Source organism: Arachis duranensis, chromosome 2 (genome assembly GCF_000817695.3).
Source record: "Arachis duranensis cultivar V14167 chromosome 2, aradu.V14167.gnm2.J7QH, whole genome shotgun sequence".
Lineage (NCBI taxonomy): Eukaryota > Viridiplantae > Streptophyta > Magnoliopsida > Fabales > Fabaceae > Arachis > Arachis duranensis.
Genome location: NC_029773.3, coordinates 55,646,356 through 55,659,610, shown reverse-complemented (window position 1 = coordinate 55,659,610; position 13,255 = coordinate 55,646,356). Strand labels below are relative to the sequence as shown.

General features: G+C 38.2%; 2 protein-coding genes and 1 long non-coding RNA gene across 6 annotated transcripts in view; all 3 read left to right on the top strand.

Annotated features, from left to right (window-relative positions):
- The first annotated feature begins 685 nt into the window (after nt 1-685).
- On the top strand, nt 686-3,298 carry LOC107474460 (ATP-dependent DNA helicase DDM1-like). 3 transcript variants are annotated; one of them, XM_052257622.1, is made up of 4 exons: nt 686-1,247; nt 1,775-1,890; nt 2,013-2,105; nt 2,183-2,571. In XM_052257622.1, exons 1-4 carry the CDS (start codon nt 1,102-1,104, stop codon nt 2,296-2,298), a joined length of 471 nt encoding a protein of 156 aa, XP_052113582.1. In that variant the 5' UTR covers nt 686-1,101; the 3' UTR covers nt 2,299-2,571. The 3 variants fall into 3 exon arrangements, 2 of the variants coding, with proteins under 2 accessions (XP_052113582.1, XP_015949564.1); XM_016094078.3 differs by lacking the exon at nt 2,183-2,571 and adding an exon at nt 2,959-3,298 and having other exon boundaries at nt 687-1,247; XR_001589288.3 differs by lacking the exons at nt 1,775-1,890; nt 2,013-2,105; nt 2,183-2,571 and adding an exon at nt 2,959-3,298.
- Nucleotides 3,299-3,465: 167 nt separating this feature from the next.
- LOC127739623 (uncharacterized) lies at nt 3,466-5,306 on the top strand. Of its 2 annotated transcripts, none has more exons than XR_008006196.1 (3): nt 3,466-3,514; nt 3,612-4,222; nt 4,338-5,306. It is a non-coding gene; the product is annotated as an uncharacterized LOC127739623 (long non-coding RNA). The 2 variants fall into 2 exon arrangements; XR_008006195.1 differs by having other exon boundaries at nt 3,472-3,858; nt 4,153-4,222.
- A 6,673-nt stretch (nt 5,307-11,979) lies between these two features.
- Nucleotides 11,980-13,255, top strand: part of LOC107474463 (uncharacterized) — a 2,390-nt gene continuing 1,114 nt past the window's right edge. Inside the window, exon 1 of the mRNA XM_016094081.1 lies at nt 11,980-12,340. Within this exon, the coding sequence (XP_015949567.1) occupies nt 11,980-12,340 (361 nt within the window). The remainder of the gene's footprint in view (nt 12,341-13,255) is intronic.

The window sequence follows — 13,255 nt, the reverse complement described above, 5'->3', positions numbered from 1 at the left end:
ACATCCATCAATCCAAGAGCAACATGATCCCAATGATGCTATTGACATGGAACAAGAGAGAAGAAATCATCTTCGCGAATCCATACTTCATAAGGAGCTAGAGGAGCCTTAAAGGTGAAGGTAGTAGAGACCCTTGAAGTTGACAGCGCAGCTGAAGAACTAGTGAAGGAAGACAACAAGGAGGATTTTGTGCTTGAAGGTGAAGAAATAGTTGAAAAGGAAATCATCGAGGATGAATACGATTTCATACTTAAATACCTGGATCAAGCTAGAAATCGATTACCTTTCCGACGTTCGGACATTCAAAGAACCCCTATGGTTTCATGTGGGAAATCTACTGAAGAACGTAGCAGGAAGGAGAAATTGGGCACTCCGGTGGATAGTGAGCAGCATGATTTGATATTGGAACAAGTGGAGGAAGCCGGAATTATTGAAGAAGAAGAAGTGGTTGAAGACTTAGGAGATGTAGAACCTCCATGGGAAAGTCCAGTCATAGAACCCCTTTCCAAGACGTTTGAAATTGATGCTGAGGAGGGTGTACAACCTCTAAGGCATATCACAGTTGAAGACTTGGAAGAGGTTGATCAAGAGATAGAGATTCAAGAAGACGAAGCACAACCACCCATGCCCTTGGAAAGCAATGAAGAGGAGATTGAATTGGAAGAAAGCTACCAAGAGGAAGAGGTTGAAATTGAAGAAGCTTGCAAAGAGGTGGTAGTTATCAAAAAAGAGCACAAGCTAGTGGAGCTTGCAAATTCATTAGAAACACCTCCCCCTAAGTTCACTACAAGAGAGGCGGAGAATAACGGCAAAAAATTACCAGCCTTTTACTCAACCGCCGCAAATTTCAGGGATACCAGCGATTGATTTTCATGTGCCGCTAATCGGGATCTTTATCATCATTTATCCTCTTTCTCTTTTATCTTATAACTAATAATTCCCCTAAAGCTGCAGAAACCAGCGAACTAAGATTGGTAGCGCGCGAAGCCCTAACGTTGCTGCTCCACTGTGCGCCACTGCTGCCCAGCTATCCTCCTCTCTCTGGCGTCGACCTTTCGCCTCTCCTCTATAGTACGTGAAACCCCTACTCCCTCCTCCTCCATGGTGCACGAAATCCCTAATCTTTGCTCCACCCTGCGCCTCTATGGGGTTGTGGAGTTGTGCGGCTGCCATCCGTCCTTCTCTTCCCGGCGTCGACCTTTTGGCTCTCCTCCACAGTGCGCGAAACCCCTGCTTCCTCCTCCACGGTGCGCGAATTTCCTAATCTGAAAACATCAAATATGTTTATATTCTATGAGAACCTTCTTTCATTCTATTCACTCTGTAGTTAATTTCTCATCCCTTGCCAATTTATTTGTATTTGGTACTTAGGGATAATTAGACTTGGTATATTCTGTTGTGAATATTGTGAATATTGTGTCGGCTATTTAGGGTTTAGTTGCTTAATGCTGCTGCTGATGTTTTTCTGTTTTGATAAGTTGTTGCTGCTACTGACTGTTGTATATATACTTGGTAAATTTTCATGTCACCTAACAATTTGTTCTGCCTTTGGACTGTTATTTATTTTGTTGCTATCAACTTTCTTTGTTGTTAGTTTTTTAGGTCTGTTGTTAATTTTATAGAACTAGAATTGTTGAAATTTTACATTATTCAGAACTATGTAAGTGTGCTAGTGTTTGCCTAATTAAAAATTGAAAATTAGATACTAAATTGATATATATCTTGAAGTTGTCAATTTATGTTGGTACTAACATTATTTTCTCAAAAATTGGAGCTATTTGTCATCAATTAAGAGTGTGCTCCATATATTGTTACATACTTACATACATGAGAAAGTCCAGAGAGAACAGAACACAACACAGCTACAAATTTGGATTGCAATTTGTTCAGGTTTCTTTTTTGTTTTAGTTCTCAATTTGGTACAGTTTAAAAGTCTTGTGTTGCATCTACAATCACACAAGACTAAAGTGAAATATACTAATACAATTTGGTATTGTATTGCTTTACATCAGGACGTGGAATAAATTCGCTTAGTAATTTGGTTATTCAACTTAGGGAAGTCTGTAACCATCCTAACCTCTTAGAGTCTGCCTTTGATGGTTCATGTAAGTACCATGCTATTAGAGGTTCTATGGGTTTGGTGCTTTATGGTTCTCAACTAAGCTGTGTTTTGCTTTCTTAGGGCTTTATCCTCCTGTAAATGAGATAGTTGAACAATGTGAAAAATTTTGTTTGCTTGAACGGCTGTTGAAAAGGTTATTTGCAAAGAAACACAAAGTATGTTCACCAATTATGTGATTGTTTCTCAATACATTATTTTATTTTCTCCAAGCTGTTATGGTTATTTGTGTTTGCCAATTGCTTTTAGGTTTTGATATTCAGTCAGTGGACCAAAGTGTTAGACATACTAGATTACTATTTTAGTGAGAAAGGCTTTGAAGTTTGTGAAATTGATGGTAGTGTTAGACATACTGCATTAGCATGAGCCGTTAATCTAGATTTATTTGTTGCTCTTGTTATAAGTTTTATATACTTATTTAGATTTTTAATCCAATAATCTAGATTTATTTATTGCTCTTGTTATAAGTTTTATATACTTCTTTAGATTTTTAATCCAAGTTGTACAATTTATTAATATTAATTTATAGCATGGTTGTCTGCAAATTTTATTCCAAGTTGTGCTCACATGCTGATTATATTAATTTTGTTGCTCACATGCTGATCATATAGTGGACCAAATTTTATATACTTCTTTAGATAAATTCAGCACTTTATGAGTTCTGATATAATTATGCAACATGGCTGGCACATTTTACAATATCATCTTTTGCTAAAACTTAGCCGTTATAAACCATGCTTATCTTTCATTTAAATCCATGTACATTATATGCTGAATTTTCTTTCTTTCTTCTTGTATTATTATTACTATTTTTTTAATTTATTTTTTAACTTTTTCAGTTTGTTACTTAATCAATGAAATCAAGGTATCAAAGACAAGCAGTGGCAGAAAGCCATTAGAGTCTTGCAGATTAATCACAAAACTAATTACTTTTAGTTAGCTATGTTATTTAGTTGGCATTTAGGAAAAGGGACAAAACATTTTATTTCTCTTACTAGACAATTAGATAGATGCCTTTCCTATCTTCACCTTTTCTATAGTCTTTATTTATTATGTAATTTCGGTCTGCTCACAGAGGGGAACTCAATTTTAATGATGATTTTGTTGTATTAGCCTGAATATAAATGTTCGTAGATTTGCTACACTTCTTTGGCAATTAAAGCAAGTGTTTTAGGTGAATTTTCTTTTCAAATTTTTACTTTCAGTTAAAAAAAATCACATAATTAATCTTAAACCTTCCAAGTGTTTATCTAGATGTATTTATTTTGTGTTTAAACTCTGCTAGTTTGGAAAACTATATGGTTCTTCTTTTGTCAGCTATATATATATTTTGATTTCTTGACCAAACTTCTCAATCAACCACCAGGCCAGGCCACCATTCTCTGTTTTTAATAGGTACATAATTAATATTAATTTGTCACATTATATTATTTATATATCGCAACGACAATGATAGTGGAGATCTTGTTTTGCCAATGTCCATTCTTATTAGTTGTGTGAATGCACAATGGGGCTTGGTCTGACTTTTGTGATCGAGTCTCAGCCTTATCTGAATGCTATTTTGATGCCACTTGGGCTTAAAGTGATGTGCTTCAAGGCCTGCACACACTACCCAACTCTCTTTGATCATTTCCAGAGGGAGCTTCGGGAGGTTCTCCAGGACCTTCAGAGTAAGTCCTTGCTCCAAGACTGGTGCCAACCGCAGTCTTGGAAGCAACTTAAAACTCTCACCAATTCAGGTAGTTTTTACATTATAGAGATTAACCTGTATACAACTTTCATTTGGTAACTAACTTTGTCAATTTCATAATAAAATATGTGCCATTATGGTTAGAGTCATACCTTGCCTTGAGATAAGGCCTGGACAGTTTTTGTAAGAGTTTGGACTTATTACAAAGGTTTGTTCTTGTAATGTCTGCAAAGAGATATCAGTTGGCTTGTAAAAGTTGTTAACTTGGTTATCAAATTTCTATATTTGTGTTTCACTTGCTATTTCATGCCATGAATAATTTTTGCCCTCTTTCGCTGCAAAGTATTGCAACAGAAATGCAGAGTAAGTCTAAATGGAAGCAGATGGGAGAATTAGCTATGTATAATGGAAGGGTACTTTTCTATGTTATTTAAAACTTAAATTGTATTTCTCCAACACCTAAGCTGAATTTCATTTCTAACCATCCATGTCAAAATATTCTGAAGTGAGTGCCTTGTTGTCTTGCAGTTAGATATGGCTGAGGATTGTTTGAATCATGTGATGGATTTGAGCGAGTTATTACCGTTGTATGCTTCTTTAGGAGAAGCTGAAGAAGCTGAAGGAATATCAAAGTTTGTTTTTTTGGCTAGTTGTAAAAAAATTAGGTAGCTTTGTGGAGAAATTATTTTTTTACTATAACAGTGAAGATTGTGGGGGTTATAAACATTTGCTATTTTTTTAAAAAAAATGCATGCTGAATTGCGGCGGTTCCTGACCGCCACAACTTTTTTTTAAAAACCTGTTCTTCAAATAGCGGCGGTTTAAAACCGTCGCAAATAAATCATTCCATTTAACCGCCGCTAAAACAATTGCCCACGCCACTATCCAGGGCGGTTTACTTAACCGCCGGTCTTTGATTTTGCGGCGGTTTAAAACCGCCGCTAATAATAAAAAAAACTGCCGCAATGTCCGTACTCTCTTGTAGTGGTTGCCATCATCCTTCACAACATTCAAGTGGGCAAAATTCATATCCCTTAGCTTTCTAACCCCACTTGAATATGGGCTACTGGAAACGGATGATAAACTTAGAGCTCTTTGTGGCATTAAGAGTAAGAGGAAGATGGTCAGTGGTAAGAATTATCCTGCAAGGTTCATCATGGTTGGAAGCTTTAAGTTTAAACGCAAAAGTTGGTGTAAAGCTCAACTGAATAGGTCTAGGAAGCTGTTTGGTAGCTGCAGTGAGAATTCAAATTACTTATCACCCAGCTGGAAAGATACAGATCCCGACACAAAATGGGTGTAAAAGCAAGATTTGGGATCCTGGAATCTGCTATGACATTTGTCACTCTGGGAGCCTAAGAATCTGTTTGAAGCTTCTTAAGGGCTTTACATGCCTAGTTTGGGACCCCGGAGGTTACTGGAGATACAAACATTGGTGGAGATTCCTGGATGAGTTCAAGCACAAGCCATCATAACAGGGAACCACCAAATGTCAAACTTAAGGACTTTAACTAAAAGTGCTAGGTGGGAGACAACCCACCATGGTATGATCGTTCCTTTTCATTTTTATTTAGTTTTATTTATTTTCAAGTTTTATTTTATTTTTCATTGAACTTGGAATTACTCATAACATTTATATCATTTTGCATTCTGCATACTGCATATTAAAAAAAAAAAAACGCACGCGACGCGGCAGCGTCGCTGACGCGTCCGCGTCACTAGTGCGTTATGAAGAACAGAAAGTTGAACAGAGAGTCACGCGAAAGCGTGGCTGGAGGCGTGCCCTTGGCACAGTTTGCCCACGCGACCGCGTCACTGACGCGTCCGCGTCCTATGGAAAATGAGCCTCCCACGCGTCCGCGTTACCCACGCGACCGCGTGGCCCTGTAAATTGACGTAAAAAGGGTGTATGGCCGAAAGTTGAGCTGGAATTGGGCTGGACTCTTGTTAGAAGCCCAAGCCTTCCCACGCGAATGCGTGCCCCACGCGTCCGCGTCATTTTTTAAATTGGCCATTCACGCGATCGCGTCAACCACGCGACCGCGTCACCCAGATTTTTGGCAAAATGCATTGAAACAGAGAGTTGCGCGAACGCGAGACTTCACTCGCGCCAATCGCACAAATCAGGCCACGCGATCGTGTGACCCATGCGTCCCCGTCACCTGACTTTATCGCGCACCACGCGACCGCGTCACGCATGCGTCCGCGTCGCCTGCACCGCACAACTTATTCAGAACCGCACCAATTATCTTATCTTTTCTTTTCTAATCCTAATTTCTTCTTTCTCTCTCCTTTGTCACTCTCTTTTTCTTCTTCTCATCCTTTTTCACTTCCATTTTATTTCATTTTATTTGCATACTTTCATTCATTGCATTATTTTCATTGGTGTTAGAAATTTATTTGGGTCATTATTTTCTATATTTTTGTGAATTGTTTGACAATTATATATTACTTTTTTTTAAAGGCTGCTTGCATGTTCAATTTAATACTTTCAATAACTTATTTATCATGCATGCTATGTATTTGTGAAAAAGCCCGTATGGCATCATGCACTTTTCTACATTATTCTATTCTACTATTCGATGCTTGCTTTTCACAAATTCCCTTTACTATTTTATTAATTAAATATAATTGTCAACACAAACGTTATTGTTAGTTTCTCACGACTAATAATACATTAAGGCTTTTAATGATTGATTTACGCTACTCATGCCTTTACCAGCATGCCAATAAACATCTTGCATTTAATTGCTTCAATTTATCATGCCCTGTTTCCATTGCTGTCCTAATTTCATGGAGTCGCGACCATGTGTTAACGACATTCTTCTTTATTTTGGCATGATTCTTACTAGTACTGCCCTCTCCCTTGCTCTACCCCTTTGACTTCATGTCCATCTCTCTTCTCCCTTTTTTCAGGCTGGCCACCGGGAAGAGTAAAGAGAAAGACTCTACAACGAGCATCGGCTGAGGAACCACAACCCCCGCCACCTACACATCTTTGCATGCACCGAGGATGATGCAATCTTTAAGTGTGGGGAGGTCGATACCGATCTCCGCGGGTTAGTTAGTCCCTTCTCAACACCAATGTCAATTTGTTAATTGTTGCATTTGCATGTTTGTTTGATTTTATGCATTTAGTCACTACTTGGTTTAAGTAATATTTTCTTTTTCAAGAAATTTTTATAGTATTTCACTAATTTAAATGAAAAACTTTTTGAAAAACTTGTATGAAGAAATATTGTTTTGGAACATAGTTTAGAGCTCGAACACACAAAACAAGTGAGATTTTGAGCCTATTTGATTGGTTGCACTCTATCAACCAATAGTTTATTTTTTATGTGTATTTTTCTCTCTAAAAATTGTGATCTTTGTCTTGCTTAATTCTATATTTCCATCATTTGATGTATGCATGCACTTATATGATTGAGGCCTTGTTTCACTGAGCTTACATACCCATATGGCCTTACCTTTTATCATCCTTTGCAAACATATGTTGAGCCTATTTTACCCCTTGTTCTTTACTTTAACTCATTACTAACTCTAAGCGGAAAACAATAATGTCCTTAATTTGAATCCTTGGTTAGCTTAGACTAGTAAAAGTGCTCATGATTTAAGTGTGGGGAAGTTGGTTTGAAAATATTTGGTTTGAATAATTGGGTATTGTATATTTTAGTGAAAAATGTGAAAAATAATAGTTGAGCACATATTATTGCATTCAATAATTTAATCATATGCATTGAGAAAAATAAAAAAAAAAAGAAGAAAAAGAAAAGAGCAAATAATAAAAGGGGACAAAATGCCCCAAAGTAAGTATTGGTATCAATACATATGTACTGTACTCAAATTTAGGATGCATGAATATGTAGAAAATACAGTTAATGGGAAGTTAGATTTTGTATTTTAATTAAATGGATTGTCTTAAGTTAGGTGGAAAGTTTATGTTAATTAAGGATTCAAATTTTAGTCCACTTGGCCAAATAAAATCCTACCTTGACCCTAACCCCATTACAACCCTTAAAAGACCTCTTGATTTGTGTATTGGTGCATTAAATTTTTGTTGATTGTTAGATGAAGAGCAAGCTATAGAAAGCAAGATTAGTAGAGAATTGAGAGAATTGACCCTATACACCTGAGAGATTAGAGTGATATACACTACGAGTGAGGGTTGAGTGCTTAATTTTATGTTCCCTGCTTTCATGAGCTATCTTCTTCTTGCAAGTTATTTATATTGTATTTTGTGATTTGAATTAGTGAAATCCAGTTTATATTTATTCTTGAAGGATTTATTTACTTTTTCACCAAGTAGGTAGAATCATTTTAGCATGTAGTTGCATTCACATTCATAGGCTGCATTGCATGAGTCTTGCCTTTCCCTATTCATTTATTTGGTCTCATTGAGTTTAGCATGAGGACATGCTAATGATTAAGTGTGCGGAGGTTGATAAACCACTATTTCATGGTTTATATTGTATTTAATTGAGTGGTTCTATCAAGCTTTTCACCCACTTATTCATAAGATTTGCATGATTTTACAATTCCTTCCTAGTTTAGTTCTATGATTGAAAACATGCTTCTTTGGTATTAATTTAGCTAATCTTAATCCTCTCTTATTACCATTCGATGCCTTGATCTATGTGTAAGTGTTTCAGGCTTCATAGGGCGGAATGGCTTAGAAGAATAAAGAGGAAGCGTGCAAAAATGGAAAGAACACAAGGAATTGAGGAGATGACCAGCGAGAAGTCACGCGGTCGCATGGCTCACATGACCGCGCGAAATAGAAGAAATCAGAGTGACGCGTTTGCGTGCCTGACGCGACCGCGCGGATTGGAAGCTGCACGAACGACGCGAAAGCGTGGACGACGCGCACGCGTGGTACGAGAAATGCTAAGTGACGCGAACGCGTGGACGACACAGACGCGTGACGTGCGCGATCTGCAGAATTCAAAAGTTGCTGGGCGAGATTTTGGGCCGCATTTCAACCCAGTTTTTGGCCCAGAAACACAGATTAAAGTCAGGGAACTTGCAGAAACTCAACAGGCTTTCATAATTCACAATTTTAGGTTTTAGATGTAGTTTTTAGTGAGAGAGGTTCTCTCCTCTCTCTTAGGATTAGGATTAGGATTAGGATTTCAACTTCTTCATCACAGGTTCAATATTCCTTTAATTTATTTTCTACTTTTATTTATCACTTTAGTTGACTATTTGATGTTGCCAATTTGGCTTATGGATTTCTATGTTCAATCTAACCTTTTATTTAAATATAATTTGAGGTATTTCAGACTTATGATTGTTTTCTCTAATTTATGTTATTGATGCTTGTGCTCTATCCAAATTATTTTCATTCAAATAGATTTTATTCCCTTTTGGCATTGGTTGATTAAGTGGTAGCTCTTGATTTTTGTGGCTTTGGGAGCTCTTGGAACTTATTTGTGCTTATTGGAGTGGATTTGAAAGCTTGGATTGTGGTTGGAAGCTTGTTTGTGCTAATTTGGAGATTTGGGGCATGTAGGGAATCGGCCAAGGAATGATTTCGGTTTTCTCTATGTAGTATGTAATATTCATGGACACATAGGCTAGTGACCCGTAGGATAGGTTTGAATTTAATTGGTTGATGAATTGATGAATAATGATATGTGGTGATTTATGATGAATTAATGATTGTTGGGTTGAGGGCGATGAATGATGTTAATATGATAATGATGATTGATTGTGTAATTTGAAAAGGCATAATGATGATGTAAGTGATGCTAAATTGGATGGTTTGGTATTATGGTTGTAAAAGTGTGATATGTGGTGTTGATGTTGAATATGATGAAATGTGGTAATATTGGTGTATTAAGGCACAACAGGTTAGTTTAGATGAAAGATGAGGTTTTTGAATGGTTTGGTATGATTTGGAATGTGTATGGTAAGAAATTGTGTAAATGGTGAAGTGTGGTAAAATAGGGTTTTTGGTGAAATTTGTTCGATCATAACTTTTGCGTCAGTTTTCGAAATTGATTGAAACTTGTTTATAAATAAAGATCTTTGAAAACCCTTTAAATTTTTATAAAGTTTGCAAAATTTGGAATTTTGTAGAGGAAGTTATGATCATTCAAATTTGGTTTTAAAAATCTGAAATTCTGCAAAGTTGCAGAATTTCTTGATTTCTGATATGTGCGGACGCATACCCTTGTGTGGGCGCACACCCTGTAGAAATTTTGACCTGTGCGGATGCACATACCTGTGCACACGCACAGGCAGGGAAGTGCATTCTGTTTGCCGCGCTAGCACAGCTTGTGCGCGCACATATCTAAGGGAAAACTTCAACCTGTGCGGACGCACACGTTGGGAAGGCCAATCTGTTGGGGGCGCTGGCACGGGTTGTGCAAGTGAACAGATTCTGAAAGTTTTGCAACCTGTGCGTATGCACACCCCTGTGCGTACGCACACATTTTAAAATTTCCTTGGCGTGCACACGCACAGACCCATGTGCGGCCGCACACGTCCTGTTTCTCAAATTTACATGTTTTCCAACTAATTTTCCTCCCCAACAAAGTTGTAAGCTTCTATAACACCATTTTAAGACTTTTGGGCTTGGTTTTGTGTATTAGCAAACGGAGGCCTAGGTTTCTGGCGGGCGGAGGATGGTTTGATGTCACATGAAGGGTGTTGGATACAATAGATGATAAATTATGATTTATTGATGTTCGGAAACTGAATTGTGAATGGACAGTGGTTGAGATGAGTCGGGGACTCGGATTGAGGTGATGGATCTCTGTATACTGAATAATACTTTTTGAAAACCACTGAAATAATGATTTTTTGAAATTATGAGACGCTATGTGCCCGGACAGGGGCTGAGGTTGGATCCCGCTTGTTCGAGGTAGCGGCAGCGGCGTAAGGGCGATGGTTCGTCCCGCTTGCGTTGAGATTTGAGGTCGGTGGCAATAGATCTCGCTCGCATCCCTTCGGATCTATAGGGCGTGCAGGCGTCGGTACCTGGACAGTAATCCGGGCACTATATCTCGGGGGTTCCTGTATGAGAAATCCGAAGGGCGAAGTCTCCATGGAGATGTGTCGGGTTGGCAGTTGAACCAACAATGTGATATCACAGCCAATAGGGCAGGCATTCATCATATGCATTTTCTATCTACTTGTGTACTTTGTTTACTTGTAATGGCTTGCCTAATTGAATAACCTGCTTATTTTCTATCTGAATTAATTGCCTTATATGCTTCTACTTGTGCTTTACTTGCATTGTATATTACCTGTGCTTTCTATTGGGATTGAGGAGGTTTGGAAGGCGGTAGAGATGGGATCGCATGGAGGATAGGTTGGTGAAGGCTGTGGGACAGTGGTGTTGTTTAGAATAGAAATCCCCTAAGATAGATACCTAGTTTATATAAGTTAAGTTGGTATATTATGCTTATTTGTTTTAGAATACTTTTAAGTTGAATTTTGTGATGGATATGGAGCTTAGGATTGCCTTTGGCGTCCCAGGGTCTTATATCATATATCACTGGGAACTGTTACCATACTAAGAACCTCCGGTTCTCATACCATATCTTTGTTGTATTTTTCAGATGCAGGTCGCAACCTATCTCGGTGAGTTACTTTGGATGGTGACAGCAGCGGAGGATCTTGGATTCTTTTGGAGTCTTTTGTTTATGCATCTCTCACTTTTGTATTTTGTCCTTGCCTAGAGGCTTGTACATGAGAGAACAAAACTTGTATAAGCTGTTTCTTAAACTGTCAAGTTTCTGTATGGTCTGTATATGGCTAGTCGGCTTAAACTCCATAAGTCGAGGCTAGTTCCTTATGATATACACTATTATACTATTATCCTATTTATATTTCATCTATATCTTGTTCCATAAGTTAGTACCTTCGTTAGTACGCTTTGCACTTTTAAATTCTGTTTTGAGCTATATCTTTCATCGGGCTTCTAGATTATACTATCCCTTATATATATATATATATAGGTTATCTTCTTGATATTGCATAGCATGCTTATTTGTGAGTGCCTTTTTGGGATAATTGAAGCACTAGACTTTTGATATTGAGACTGATCACCTTGATATCGATTGTTTGGTGTAGACAAGAACCCTACATGGCTACTTGCAAGCGAGGTCGAACACGTACGCAAGAAAGTAGAAATGAGCAACCAGCTGACAATCATGCCGAATTCATGGCGGCAATGGCGAATCTCCCTAATACCATAGAAGCTAATACTGCTGCGACTCTGCAAGCTATGCAGAGATTGGGCCAACTGGCTGGGAACGGAAATGGCAATGGGAATGGCGAAGGGAATGCCAATGATAATACTGAGGGAAACGGTGATAACACGGGAGGAGTTTCGATGACTTTGGCGACGTTCCTCAAGGTTCATCCGCCAACTTTCCGAGGGCCCACAAATCCTATTGAAGCAGACCATTGGTTCCAGGCTATAGAGCGTGCTATACAGGTGCAGCATGTTCCCCTCAATCAATATGTAGAATTTGCCGCTTATCAACTAACGGGAGAGGCCCAGCCCTGGTGTCAAGCTGAGTGTCATTTGCTACAGCTTCAGAACGCCGACATTCCATGGGAGGTGTTTGATGAGCGGATAATTTATACGCTTTTTGGCATTGTTTTTAGGTAATTTTTAGTAAGTTCAAGCTACTTTTAGGGATGTTTTCATTAGTTTTTATGTTAAATTCACATTTCTGGACTTTACTATGAGTTTGTGTGTTTTTCTGTGATTTCAGGTAATTTCTGGCTGAAATTGAGGGATTTGAGCAAAACTCTGAAAAAGGCTGACAAAAGGACTGCTGATGCTGTTGGAATCTGACCTCCCTGCACTCGAAATGGATTTTCTGGAGCTACAGAACTCCAATTGGCGCTCTCTCAACGGAGTTGGAAAGTAGACATCCAGAGCTTTCCAGAAATATATAATAGCCTATACTTTATTCGGAAATTGACGACGTAACTTGGCGTTGAACGCCAAGTACATGCTGCTGTCTGGAGTTAAACGCCAGAAAAACGTCATGATCCGGAGTTGAACGCCCAAAACACATTATAACTTGGAGTTCAACTCCAGGAAAAGCTTCAGCTCGTGGATAGATCAAGCTCAGCCCAAACATACACCAAGTGGGCCCAGGAAGTGAATTTATGCATCAAATACTTACTCATGTAAACTCTAGTAGCTAGTCTAGTATAAATAGGATAAGTTACTATTGTATTAGACATCTTTGGTCTCAGTTTTGTTTTATTCTTCATCTTAGGAGGCTATTGATCACATTCAGGGGGGCTGGCCATTCGGCCATGCCTGAACCTTTTACTTTTACTTATGTATTTTCAACGGTAGAGTTTCTACACACCATAGATTAAGGGTGTGGAGCTCTGCTGTACCTCAAGTTTCAATGCAATTACTATTATTTTCTATCCAATTCGAATTATTCCTATTCTAAGATATTTGTTGCACT

What these genes read in the sequence shown, in the direction of transcription:
- LOC107474460 (XM_052257622.1), top strand. Translation starts at nt 1,102, where the DNA reads ATGGTGCACGAAATCCCTAATCTTTGCTCCACCCTGCGCCTCTATGGG. An exon ending in CCCCTGCTTCCTCCTCCACG is followed by an intron (nt 1,248 to 1,774) that starts GTGCGCGAATTT and finishes CAAAAATTGGAG; the next exon opens with CTATTTGTCATCAATTAAGA. An exon ending in GTCTGCCTTTGATGGTTCAT is followed by an intron (nt 2,106 to 2,182) that starts GTAAGTACCATG and finishes TTGCTTTCTTAG; the next exon opens with GGCTTTATCCTCCTGTAAAT.